The sequence below is a fragment of the Chenopodium album genome, chromosome 22 (assembly GCF_948465745.1).
Source record: "Chenopodium album chromosome 22, dcCheAlbu1.1, whole genome shotgun sequence".
In the NCBI taxonomy this organism is placed as follows: domain Eukaryota; kingdom Viridiplantae; phylum Streptophyta; class Magnoliopsida; order Caryophyllales; family Amaranthaceae; genus Chenopodium; species Chenopodium album.
Genome location: NC_137855.1, coordinates 12,745,969 through 12,759,345, shown reverse-complemented (window position 1 = coordinate 12,759,345; position 13,377 = coordinate 12,745,969). Strand labels below are relative to the sequence as shown.

The window sequence follows — 13,377 nt, the reverse complement described above, 5'->3', positions numbered from 1 at the left end:
GTTGTTAGATATTTGAAGGGAACCCCGGGGCAAGGGATTCTGCTTCGAGCTGATAGTGACTTGACTTTACAAGGGTGGTGTGACTCAGATTGGGCAGCTTGTCCACTCACTCGTCGATCCTTGACTGGATGGTTGGTTTTCTTGGGTCAGTCTCCTATTTCATAGAAAACAAAGAAGCAGCCTACTGTTGCCACATCTTCCTCGGATGCAGAGTATCGTGCTATGTATGCTGCTACGTGTGAGTTAAAATGGTTGAAGGGCTTATTGCTTAGTCTTGGCATTCAACATCCCAAGGCTATTCCATTATTCTGTGATAGTCAATCTGCATTACACATTGCTAACAATCTGGTGTTTCATGAGCGCACCAAACATATTGAGGTTGATTGTCATTTTGTGAGGGATGCTATTTCGGTAGGTCTTATCGCACCCTCTTATGTTTCTACCTCTTCTCAGTTGGCCGATATCTTTACCAAAGCACTTGGTAAACGACAGTTTGATTTTCTCTTGTCCAAGTTGGGCATCTTTGATCCACATCGTGCTCCAACTTGAGGGGGGTGTTAAGATAGAATTATGGGAAATATGATAAATATGTAAAGATTTGATTTGTTAGCATATTGTTAGCATAAGATAGCTAAGATAGCTTCCTAGTATGAGCATATTTTATACGCTATATATACTCTTGATAATGAAGGAATAGGGTCAAGCTTTTGCCTCACATTAATTTTACAGTTCTGCTTGTTTCTTTTTCCTCTAGTATGGAATTGCCCTATTGTATATCTAAATAAGCTCACTTGTAATTTATTCAAACTAAAAACATTGCATATTTATACGATAGTATGTTATTATGTATGATAAGATAAAGAGCAGGTGATTTTTCTAGAGAGAAAGATAATAAGGTTGACTAGCGACCTGTAATAGTGTTATTTAGATGAAATACTATAAGAGGGGGGTGAATTCCAGTATGGAACTTGCGAGTCACTTATTTTGCGGAATTGTAAAGAACTTAATGCAAGTGGTGAAATTGTGCAAGAAATAGAATTCTTACGGAGATAAACTTCCTAGGTTTAATAGGAAGCAAAAATTCTCGAACCCAAGGGATTTTGACTCAAACTTTCCACTAATATAGGCTAACGAAATTGTTACAACCGATGGAGTACGATACATATTCGTTTTGGTGAAAATACTCAAGTGGTTATCTAGACACTTATGGAGAAAATATAACCCTAGAATTTCATTTCTTGCTATACGAACAAACTAACAAAGAAAATAAACTTTAACCACCATCTCAAGATGTTATCTTCTATATATAAATCTGAAAGCAATTAAAAAGTTTTTGGGAATTATTACTAGTAAGAACACAAGTTGAAGTTCCTACAAAGATTCACAATTGAGACCAAGAAAAAAAAAAGTGTTGAAGGAGAAGGAGAGAAAAGGAAGAAAACTGAACGAAAACCTTTAAAAAAGAATCTAACAATGAAGGCTAAGAAAACCAAACCCGACCTCCCAAGGGAGAATTCCTAAGCTAGATGGGACCAAAAAACCCTAGAAGGAACCAAATACAACACCTCTAACGTTACGTTAGTATAGATCCCACAAATTCTTAGTTGCTCCCTTGTGCAACTACTAGTTAGAGCTACTAAAAACATACATTAATTAATAAGAACATGTATTACTTTAAACATGAACATACTTTATTTTTCTTTTGCTTTTGCTAATTTTTACATTCTTTGTTGAGGTATGATTTCAAAGTAGCAACTAATACTTAAGGAGGTAGTAGATTGATTCAGCTTAACCTAATATTTTAGAGATTTTTGTTTAACATATGGGGTCCTTATACATAATTTTATCCCGGGCCTATAATATATCAGGAACAGGTAAAGGATAGTTATACAATGTTATTGTAGCTTCTATCGTCTTTTGATAAGACTATACTATTGTTCTATCAACCATTCATATAATTGACTTAATAAATAAATTGTGAAATTTTTCTTCACCATGAAATATTAAAACTAGAAAATATAAGTATAACTAGTTTTGGCCCGTGCAAATACATAAATTAATAAAGGTAAAATTTATTAACGACGACTTATTTTACTTTTTTAAAAAAAAAAATTATATATTTATATCCTTAAAGTTCTTGATTTTTACTCTCTTTTTTTTTATGTTAAACCATTTTCAAATTTTTAATTACTACACGTATTTTTTTTTAATAAAAAAATGCATTTGTGAGGAATAAATTTTCAAAGAATTGTGTCAGGTGTCTTATTTGGTGATTATTTTCGTACATTGTATAGATTTAATACTACCTCAGTGAAAGCTTGGCCTCATATAAGGTGCTATTTCACATAAAACAAATTATAAATAGGTAGTTTCCCAGACACAAAAACAAAAGAAAATTATTGTTTTTAAAAAAAGGTTAAAAAGTGACAGTTGACAAATTTTCCAATATATTATATTGGCTACAAATATTTTTGTAGCAATTAATGGAATAACCCAATAAAAATGCATAACATCTCCCATCTTTTGTCAAAAAGAGAGAGTGAGGGATAACTCAAGTGGTTAGAGGCCTAGAGCTTCCCTCCCGATTCTAAGAGATCTGGGATCGATTCTCACCTCCGCCCTTGTGGCTCTCTAAACACCAAAAACAACTCTTTTGTCAAAATGACAATAATAACTTCATACGCTTGACATTCTCCCATTCAAATCATAGTACTTTAGTACTCGTCAAAACTTCATAAATTGCTTACAAAAGTATTAAATTACTTGCATAGCTTGGACAGGCAAAGAATACGACTAAAAGAAGAAAAGAAAGTAGAAAAAGTAAAGCAAAAAATGTTATTCTAAACATAGCATAAACAAGGTATCTCCCTTCTCCAATGCATTCTTTTCAGGAGATTCTTACTAAGGAATAATGTTCTTGCCCTATCCAATACCTTTGACGTATTTGTTAGGACTTGTGTTTCTCGTCCAGCCGTGTACTCGTCTTAGACCACCTTCTAAAACTATATATACCCGGGCATCGGGCATCAACTTCATAAATCATAGCCAAAGATAAGAAAAATCATTTCCCCCCTCCCCTAAGACACTCGAAAAAAATCGAGTAATAAAGTTTACAGAAGTTAGACGTCATGGCTGCTTCACCGGCATTGATGAAATCCGACTCAATAGCTGATAACATGCCAGAAGCATTGAGGGAGAGAAGATACCTAATGAAAAAGTGTTTTTCTCGGTATTTACAGCAGGGGAAACGGTTGATGAAGCTTCATCACCTTTTGGACGAGCTTGAGAAATCCATTGATGACCCTGCTGACAGAACTCAAGTCTTAGAAGGCACACTAGGCTACATTTTGTGCTCGACTCAGGTATATTATACTAGAAAAAACACATGATAAGATAACCAAATGCATCTTTTTCTTCCCTTCATTTTTCTATCCCTTTTAAGAGGGTGAAAGGTAACTTTCTGATATCTAAAAGCTTCTCTGTATGAAAATCCACAGGAGGCGGCTGTTGTTCCTCCCCATGTTGCCTTTGCAGTTAGACCAAATCCTGGCTATTGGGAATACGTTAAAGTAAATGCCAACGATCTTACAGTCGAAGGCATCAATGCAACTGAGTATCTGAAATTCAAAGAGACCATATATGATGAGAAATGGTAGTTTGTTATATTGATTTATTAACATAATTCCATATCTCCAAAAATGGTGCTTACAACAGAATGTTTTGTGTGAACATTACAGGGCCAAGGATGATAATGCACTAGAGGTGGACTTTGGGGCACTCGACTATTCTACCCCACGCCTTGCTTTGTCTTCTTCCATAGGAAAAGGAATGAATTTTATATCAAAGTTCTTGAGTTCAAAGCTCTGGGGAGAGAAGGAGGCTGCAAAGCCTCTTGTGGAACACCTGCTGTCTATGAAGCACCACGATGATGTAAGAACACAAACTAACTTAACTGCATGCGATTATTTTCACACTATTGCTCATGTATTGAATTTTACCTTGGGCAGAAACTAATGATCAATGAGACACTGAACACACCAGCAAAGCTCCAGGCCGCACTGGTTGTGGCTGAGGTGTTTCTTTCATCATTCCCTCCTGATACACCATTTCAGACCTTCGAGTTGAGGTACACCATTATGACTAACACATCAGAAAGGAATTATTTCTTTTTTCAAAAATTAAATAGAAATGACTTAATACCAACATTTTTAACAGATTGAAGGAGTGGGGTTTTGAGAAAGGATGGGGTGATACTGCAGCAAGAGTCAAAGAGACTATGCGTTTTCTCTCCGAGGTGCTCCAGGCGCCAGACCCAGTGAACGTGGAGAATTTCTTTGGAAGGCTTCCAACAACTTTCAATGTTGTGATATTCTCAGTACATGGTTACTTTGGTCAAGCAAATGTTCTTGGCTTGCCGGATACTGGGGGCCAGGTATGTGTCTGGTAGCTAAAACAGCCTGCAAAAGAAGCACAAAGTACATGTATAAGATTATTGTTAATGCTTTTGCAGGTGGTTTATATTTTGGATCAAGTCAGAGCATTAGAAGAGGAATTACTCATCAGGATCAAGAATCAGGGGCTTACTGTGAAGCCTCAAATTCTAGTGGTGAGTAGAATCTCAAATGAAATCATTATTTCATTAAAAATTATGAAAACTGAAAGTACAGCTGATTGGTGATATGTAATACAGGTCACCAGGCTAATACCAGATTCTCAAGGAACCAAGTGCAATCAGGAACTCGAATCAATTGAGGGCACCAAGTACTCTAACATTCTTCGGGTCCCATTTAGGACAGAGAATGGAATCCTCCGCCAATGGGTTTCTCGTTTTGACATATATCCATACCTTGAGAAGTTTACACAGGCATGTAGCCATTAAATTATACGAAGTATATTGACTTACCAGGTTTTGAGATCATTGTAAATCACTCTGATTGTTAAGTACTACTTTTTCATATGACCCCCAGGATGCCACAACCAAAATCCTTGAGCTTATGGAAGGAAAGCCTGACCTTATAATTGGAAATTACACTGATGGAAACCTGGTTGCGTCTCTCATGGCAAACAAGCTTGGAGTAACACTGGTAAAATAGCATCAAATAATACATAGTAAGAATCATATATCTCTGTTTTGTTATTCATCATTTATCTTGAAAATAGGCCACCATAGCACACGCCTTAGAAAAGACGAAGTATGAAGATTCAGATGTTGGCTGGAGGAAAAAGGATTCCAAGTACCACTTTTCATGTCAATTCACAGCAGATATAATAGCAATGAATTCAGCAGATTTCATCATCACGAGCACATTTCAAGAAATTGCAGGAAGGTCAGACACTGAGACGTGATACTTTTTACTTTCAGATCTGAAATTCCCAAAATATGAATTTATCAGCATTTTCCGGAGCATAAAGCAAGTTTATCAGATCTATACATAGATAGTAGTCTAACTTAAATCCTAGTAAAAGCTATGTTTATAAGATTTAATCACAATTTCTGGCTGTTAGCCCTAGGACAATAAATTTGAAAAAATGTCTGACCAAGAAATACTATATGGAGTTGATATTTTGCAGCAAAGAAAGACCTGGCCAGTATGAAAGCCATGCAGCATACACTCTCCCAGGACTATACAGGGTGGCTTCGGGCATCAATGTCTTTGACCCCAAATTCAATATTGCTGCACCTGGAGCAGACCAATCTGTATACTTTCCCTCCACAGAAGCACAGAGACGATTCACACACTTCCATCCAGCGATTCAAGAATTACTGTACAATAATAAGGATAATGATGAACATATGTAAGTACAAAAGGATTCAAAACCTGCATCTAAGTATCATACTAGTACGATAACGTTCTTCCAATTATCAGCAACTAAGTATATTTTTTCTAACAGGGGATTTCTAGAAGACAAGAAGAAACCCATCATTTTCTCCATGGCAAGGCTGGATACAGTGAAAAATATTACTGGACTGGTTGAGTGGTATGCAAGGAATGACCGACTCAGGAGTCTGGTCAACCTTGTTGTTGTGGCAGGTTTCTTTGATCCCTCAAAATCCAAAGATAGAGAAGAAATGGCTGAAATTAAGAAGATGCACTCATTGATAGAGAATTACAAATTGAATGGCCAATTTAGATGGATTGCTGCCCAGACTGATAAGTACAGAAACGGGGAGCTGTATCGTTTCATTGCTGATACACGAGGTGCTTTTGTGCAACCTGCTTTATATGAAGCCTTCGGTCTCACAGTCATTGAAGCAATGAACTGTGGATTGCCCACTTTTGCTACAAATCAAGGGGGGCCAGCAGAGATTATTGTTGATGGTGTCTCTGGCTTTCATATTGATCCCCACAATGGAGATGTGGCAAGCAACAAAATTGCTGACTTTTTCCAGAAATGCATCAATGATGATGAATACTGGAATAAGGTCTCAGCAGCCAGTTTACAAAGAATATATGAATGGTAATAGCATTATAAATATCTTAAAGAAAATTTGATCTAAACAACAGGGCTATAAGTAAAGAGAATCATACTTGTGTATCGCTGGGTCACCATAATCCTTTGAGACAGGGTATTTATTGTTGTTTCTTTTTCTTGTCCTCTTGTGCAGCTACACATGGAAGATATACGCGAACAAACTGCTAAACATGGGATGCATGTATACCTTCTGGAAAATGCTGAACAGTCAAGAGAAGCAAGCAAAGCAAAGATACATCCAAATGTTCTACCATCTTGAATACAGGAATCTGGTACGTTTCATTTACATGAAAATTAGGTCATATATCAGCTCCATACAAGAATACAAGATACACTTCATTAAGGTTATTTCACTAATAAATACCTGTTGCAGGTGAAAACTGTGCCTATTCCAAGTTATGAAGTTCCAAAGCCAGCACCAAAGCCAATAGTAAGGCCGCAGCCACCCAAAAGGCATGCTGTTATTCTCTCCATACATAGTCTTTCCTTCATGCAATAAACTTTATTATTCCTACATCATAATAATGGAAAGCCTAATTTTAGAAATAAAGTAAATCTCTCTTTAAATTACACAAGGAATATCAGTTTTTACAAACCTCGTGTCTTTACTATAATTATGTTGCTTTTTCCTTTGTTTCCCATCTTAACAAAAGCTACCATAAATCTAACTTGAAATCATTCCAAATTTGAAACTTGTGGACATAGTCATAGAACCTCCCAATAATCAGATAAAACCAGACTTAAGGTGTTTGGCTTGCCAAATAAGATTATTTTCAGAGTAAAACAGGATAGCAGGAATGTGTGTCCTAAATTCCTAATTCTTCTCATTCTATGTTCCCATACAATTACCATTGACTAACACAATCTCTCTTTCCCTGCACCAGGCGACCGACGACTCGGATACAGAGGTAAACGGGGGCATAGAAATCAATGACTTGAAACACTGTTTTTTCAATTTAAGTACTCAACATAATGCAGTGTCATTTATGACTTTCAGGTGGTTCGGAGCTTAACTCAGCGCATGACCCAGTTTGAAACTTCCCCAAGAAACACGTATGCAGCAATATACAAAGTCGTTTCGAAGTTGCTCTTGATTATTGTCCTCCTGCTCCTCTTTCTAATGTGTTGGACTCATTTCTCAACTTACCAAAGTCAAAAGGCATTGCCTTTCTGAATAAAACTACCTCAATGCTATTGTAATTAATTTATTAATTTTAACAAATATTCAAGAATTGGATGTTTCCCGACTTCGGGATCAAGCATATATGTTGTATACTTAAGACACTAAATAAATGTAGACATCAGAGATATACTTCAACTACAAATTGGGATATGAAATACTCTTTTATCTTCATATTTCTGTTAGAAAAATCTGTACATCTTTTATTTTGTATCTAATTTTCTTTTCGGCTACTCCCATCCCAAAGCCAAAAAAGGGAAAAGAAAGAAAAATTCGCAGGGTGGTGAGTTGTGGTAGAAGTAGGGTGGCTAAAATGACTATCACAAAGAAAATTGAAGTCTATGGAAGAAACACCAAAGGCTACTTCATCAACCTGATCCTATATTTCCACAGAATAAGAACCATAGTGCCAAAACCAGATATGATAGATTTACATAAGGATTTTTTTACTTTTACCACCAAAAAAAATCAAGAAATTGTTTTTTACCACCAAAATTTTTAAAAGTTTTATTTTACCGCCAAATAAAATTCTAAAAATTGCTTTTGACCACCTACCGTTAAGAAAACCGTTAAATCTAACAGTGTTAAACAAAATTCTTCGATTTTCGTGCATAAAACATGTTTTTTAAAGGTTTAGTTTAGGAGGGGCATTAAGGCCTACGGTACTAATTTGAGGTCAAAATTGACAAAAAATGATCGAAAATGTCTCGTTTTGCGTGTATCACGCAATTCAAGATACTCTTAAACACACCAAACGAGGCATTTTTGATCATTTTTTATCAATTCTGAAATTGGATCAGTAGGGCCAACATGCTCCCCTAAACCTATGAAGAACATGTTTTGCGCACGAAAATCGATGAATTCAAAAAATTCCGTTAGATTTTTACGACAGGTGGTAAAAAACAATTGTTAATTTTTTATTTGGTGGTAAAATAAAAATTTTAAAAAATTTGGTGGTATAAAACAATTTCTTGATTTTTTTTTTAGTGGTAAAAGTCAAAAAATCCTTTTACATAACTAGACAAATAAAAATATAGAAAACAATCACCTATCATTTAAACAAACAAGTGAGTAGCTCACCCCCCTTGATAAATTGATAAGTACACAGATTATTCCAAAAAAAGTCTTAAAACTAGCATATTCATAGCTTGAAGGAGTGGGGTGCTCTAGAGCATATCAACCAATCAATCAAACAAAACCTTAATTCCATAAGTGGAGTGCTCTAGAGCATAAAGGAAGTTTAATCACAACTACTCTAAAATGCAACAAATGTCATTAATAAAGAGTAGAATAATTAATGAAACGTGAGAAACTAAAACACAACCTCGCACAAGAGGTATTTCCGTCCCAAATCTCTTATGCACTATATCAACACCAATTAAATGCATGATCCTTATATAGGATTGCCTTGGTTTAAGTTATTCCTACCAACCTTGTCGTAAATTGACAGTTAGATCAGCAAGTATTTGGTAGGTTTTTAAAGTAAGTAAAAGAATCTCTAGCTATTCTCCACTCTTAAGAGATCTCAACAGGCTAATCAATATATCGGAAAATTTATTTTAATAATTTGGGATAGACTTCATAGCATACCACTTCCACTCACCTTCAGGCTGTAATACCTTCCAAACATTGCTATAATCAATTAATCAGAATTAAATTTGATATAAACTGAGTTACAAGGTTGAAGAGTTTTCACACCAGCTGGATAATGTTCTTGAATATTTTGACATAAATATAAAATTCATCACTTAACAATAACTGATTGAAGATGAAAATCTATTTGAAATTAACTCCTCTATTACACACGGAAATAAAAACTTGCAGCCAACAGTAGTAAAATATTCTCTTAATCAAAGTGTTATAGATATTCTAGGCACCGCCTTGATTTGTTATAGATATTCTAGGCACCGCCTTGATTTTACTTTGGGCATGATTTAGGAATAATAGGAACTTTTTTCAACAGATTTCGTGGGCAGTGACAAATAGTAAATTAGCTAATGGATTTGTATAAAATTTTATGAGGAAGATTCCATACCAACATCAACATGCAACTCCACCTAAAAATACATAATATTCATAATAAATCTCCAAAACTAATTTGAAATGGAGTTACCTTAACATGAACTTTGGCATGAGACTTTCCTTGCAAAACTACACAAACTATTTACCATCATGGACTACCAAATGTGTCATCATGAGAAATAAAATCTTTTTAAATCCCGGGATACTTTTGCTATCATGATCCTAGACTTTGTAGCATTATCTTGCATGTTTGTTCTTATCAAATATCTACCATGGAGCATTTATATTCATACTTGTCATCATATTCCCAAACTTGAAGCCAAATTTTCATCGATAAATATTTGTAATAAGATATATGATCATTTGAAGATTCCACAAAGTTACATGCTAACTATTGGTACTTGAGCACCCATTAAACTAATACAAAGTATTAAAGCAGGCAGCATCAGAGAACATGGAAACAGACAATACGGAAATTAATTACATTCTAAATATGAATGTTGTTGTGCCAGTTAGGTTACCTAGCCAAGCAGGCTGCTAAAATCTTCAGGGATTGTACCAATACCAAAGTTAGAAATCCATCCATGAACCTTTGCATCTTCCTGCATGCACATAACAAAAAAATTCAGGTCATCAAAGAAGTGTTTGTCATCTAGAAACCACAAGCAACAATGTGTTTCTCTTACATTAAGATCAAAAATGATTTCCAAGCAAAGGATAACATCAATAGTTGCCTTATCTGGACTACAGCCTCCCATATAGGGCCTACAGTAACACAAAGAAGCTCTACTTACTGCATTATAACAGAAATTCCTCACCAAGAGGTATTAAAACTTTAAGAGTCATACATTATTTTAGATTAGTACTACCATAGTAGTATTTCTTTTAACATGCATTATTGAAGATAAGATCAAACTCTGCTTGAGCTCCTGCAATATACCCACCATTCAGATAGTTCTACTTAGTTGACATATTCTTTCTGCACAAGCCATAGATATATACTGACCAATAGACTTAAATAAAGCTCGTCTGCTTTATTGCTCCAGATAACTCCAAAACCATTCTGATATGAATAGTAATATGATGAAAGGACGACCAGCAAAAATCAGAACTTCAAACCTACAGCTGAAATGTAAAGATCACACTCGAGCTTACCAACAAACATCAATGGGATCTTCATTCTTTAGAAATAATGACTCTTCACTTGAGTTCTAGCAACATTTTCATTGAATTATGTGTAATATTCAACTACATAACAATCTGTGCTTTAAATTAAACTTTTCAATAGTTCCGCACAAAAGGATAGTATGAAGATTTTGCTCAGAAACTTGACAATATGACTCTTGAATAAATTAATCTCAAGTTGTAACCTTAGGCAATAAGATGATATAAATGCACTAAATGCACACGTATCCTCACCAGAATTCAAAGCAACTTCAATCATCAGTTCTCTCTAACAGCGGAATAACCCAGTCTCCATCTTTTGTTCCTTCCACAATCTTATCAGTTTCTGCACATCTTTTCTCCTCATAAGTTACTTTTTCAGCCTTTAACTCATTAGTATTGCGCCTACCAAGCAACATGAGGTCCAGCATTTTTCTTCGGACATTATAGAACGGATTAGATTCAATCAATTCACCTTTGCTATATGCCTCTCTAAGATAAACTGTCTGAGTGTCACCTTTAGTAGAGATATAAAATATCCCAGGGTGCTTTAACAAAAGTTCGCGAAAATTAACCTCAATCCCCAAATCCTTCCGGAAATGTACAAATCTTTCAACATCCATCTTTTTCTCAACAGTCAAGCTCAGAAGCTCATGTAAAACTCCCACAACTCTTTTCTCAAAACGCTCAATCCCAGCTTTAGTACGACTCCGTTTAACCTCTTTTTCATAAGGTTTCACATAGGACAATCTTTGCCAATTCTTTAGCTTGTCTTTAAAACCTTTCTCTATAACATAACCTGTAGGAAAATTTATAGGGAATGCATACTTAGTCTCAAATTCACTCAACCATTTCTCCTTGTACTCCTTTTCCCTCCACTTTTCGACATCCCCAATTCCCAAACTTTCATCCCTCTCAACTAAAGCCACAACCTCAAGATCAACCAACTTAAAATCATCGGTATACTTTCCTAGTATCGACTCCCTAAAATCCATTGGCAACCCCAACTCTCGCCTCACCAATCGTAAGGCATGTAAATGAATCATACCCTCTTTCGACATCATCAAAATCTTCTTAACCCGCTTAACATTATCCAATTCACACTCCTCCATCACAACCCTCTCTTCCTCAATCAAAGCCATCATCTTTCTTGTAACACTACAACACACATTCTTCCTAACAGGGTGCGTAAAAACATCGAAAACATGCGGGTAATTTCCAAGAAAATCACCCATACTAACATTAAGACCAACTACATTACTCCAACGAGACATAATTTGAACAGAAACATAATGGCGTCTTCTCTGAGACATTAAGTCGAACAGGTAGAGTGCAATATTGAGTTTCCTGATTTGGGATGTTAGTAAATCAAGTTGAAGGTCCCGGGTTCGATTTTGTAACCGGGTTTGAGCAGTATTCGCGGGTTTTTTCCATCTTCTTTGAATGAAGTGATTAAATGGGCCAAATTGGATTGGTGATTCAGGTAATTGGTGTGAATAAATTGGGTTTTTTCGAAGATATTTGAAGAGTATTGCTCTCATGGCGTAAGAGAAGAGAGAGATTAAGGAAGTGGGTGTAAGGTGGTGGTGGTGGTGGCGGTGGTGGTCGCCGGCATCGGTGGAACTGTGGAAGTTGCTGATGGCAACGATCTTCTTCATCAACTGTATTTCATCCCGGCATTTTTTAGTTTAATTTAATATTTCCTGAGTAATTTATACGGATTAAAACTTATTTTTACCAATTAAAATTTTTTTTGAAATGAAATTATTTTATTGAATAAAAATAGAAATTTTAAATTTTAACACCATAAAAAAACACACAAAAATGATTCTTATCACTACAAAATTAAAAAAAATAATAAATAAATAAATAAAAAAAACAAACAAACAAACTTTTACTTTAACACCATTAAATGTTTTAAAAATTGATTTTTTACTAGAGCTATCAATTCGGGTATTCAAGTCGAGTTCGGGTCAGGTCAAATCAGGTTTCGGGTTAAATAAGGATCAGGTTAAGTCGGGTCAATCTAGCCTCAGATCAGGTTCGGGTTAGGTCAATTTCAGTTCAGGTTATTCCAAGTCGTTCACCCTTTTGGGTATAGGTCGATTTCGATTCGAGTCAAATTCAAATCGAGTTCAATTTCAGGTTTGGGTTGTGTTGAGTCGGGTTTAAGAAGGTTAATAGATGATACATTTGGGTTCGGGTTAGTGTTGAGTCGGGTTTGATTCATGTTCAATTCGAAAATAATCGATGCTGTCAATTTGAATTTATATAATTATGTCTTCCACAATTTGATCAAGCATTATCAAGATTTTATTAAACCTATATACGAGTATTAGCTAGAGAACAAAAGGTATATAAGTTGAATCGGATTGAGGGTTTACAGAATTCTACCAATATATAAGCTGAACAAAAGGTATATAAAATTTTATTAAACCTTCCATGACTCGGGTCAATAATAGGTAGTGTTGGGTTATAACCGCTTTCAGGTTCTAATTGGGTTTGGTACTAGTTAGGGTACAGATTGTTTTCGGGTC

At 35.4% G+C, this 13,377-nt stretch overlaps 2 protein-coding genes and 1 long non-coding RNA gene across 7 annotated transcripts; 1 reads left to right on the top strand and 2 right to left on the bottom strand.

Moving 5' to 3' along the window:
- Positions 1 to 2,698: 2,698 nt before the first annotated feature.
- Positions 2,699 to 4,281, bottom strand: LOC145605964 (uncharacterized). Its single transcript, XR_014105170.1, has 4 exons — positions 4,205 to 4,281; positions 3,999 to 4,114; positions 3,710 to 3,910; positions 2,699 to 3,617 (listed from the first exon to the last, which is right to left on the bottom strand). It is a non-coding gene; the product is annotated as an uncharacterized LOC145605964 (long non-coding RNA).
- LOC145605962 (sucrose synthase 7-like) lies at positions 3,078 to 7,869 on the top strand. Of its 2 annotated transcripts, none has more exons than XM_081662028.1 (15): positions 3,078 to 3,362; positions 3,498 to 3,652; positions 3,738 to 3,930; positions 4,008 to 4,126; positions 4,216 to 4,432; positions 4,511 to 4,606; positions 4,691 to 4,864; positions 4,968 to 5,084; positions 5,161 to 5,327; positions 5,572 to 5,796; positions 5,893 to 6,459; positions 6,608 to 6,746; positions 6,848 to 6,904; positions 7,359 to 7,382; positions 7,472 to 7,869. In XM_081662028.1, the coding sequence occupies exons 1-15, from the start codon at positions 3,129 to 3,131 to the stop codon at positions 7,646 to 7,648; spliced, it is 2,661 nt and encodes an 886-aa protein (XP_081518154.1). In that variant the 5' UTR covers positions 3,078 to 3,128; the 3' UTR covers positions 7,649 to 7,869. The 2 variants fall into 2 exon arrangements, with proteins under 2 accessions (XP_081518154.1, XP_081518155.1); XM_081662029.1 differs by having other exon boundaries at positions 6,848 to 6,927; positions 7,472 to 7,615.
- On the bottom strand, positions 4,946 to 12,851 carry LOC145605963 (protein ROOT PRIMORDIUM DEFECTIVE 1-like). 4 transcript variants are annotated; one of them, XM_081662033.1, is made up of 8 exons: positions 11,096 to 12,851; positions 10,363 to 10,441; positions 10,198 to 10,278; positions 6,839 to 6,985; positions 6,531 to 6,743; positions 5,583 to 5,764; positions 5,239 to 5,364; positions 4,946 to 5,081 (listed from the first exon to the last, which is right to left on the bottom strand). In XM_081662033.1, exon 1 carries the CDS (start codon positions 12,496 to 12,498, stop codon positions 11,113 to 11,115), a length of 1,386 nt encoding a protein of 461 aa, XP_081518159.1. In that variant the 5' UTR covers positions 12,499 to 12,851; the 3' UTR covers positions 4,946 to 5,081; positions 5,239 to 5,364; positions 5,583 to 5,764; positions 6,531 to 6,743; positions 6,839 to 6,985; positions 10,198 to 10,278; positions 10,363 to 10,441; positions 11,096 to 11,112. The 4 variants fall into 4 exon arrangements, with proteins under 4 accessions (XP_081518159.1, XP_081518157.1, XP_081518156.1 ...); XM_081662031.1 differs by lacking the exon at positions 10,363 to 10,441 and having other exon boundaries at positions 5,539 to 5,764; XM_081662030.1 differs by lacking the exon at positions 10,363 to 10,441.
- Between the last annotated feature and the right edge of the window lie 526 nt (positions 12,852 to 13,377).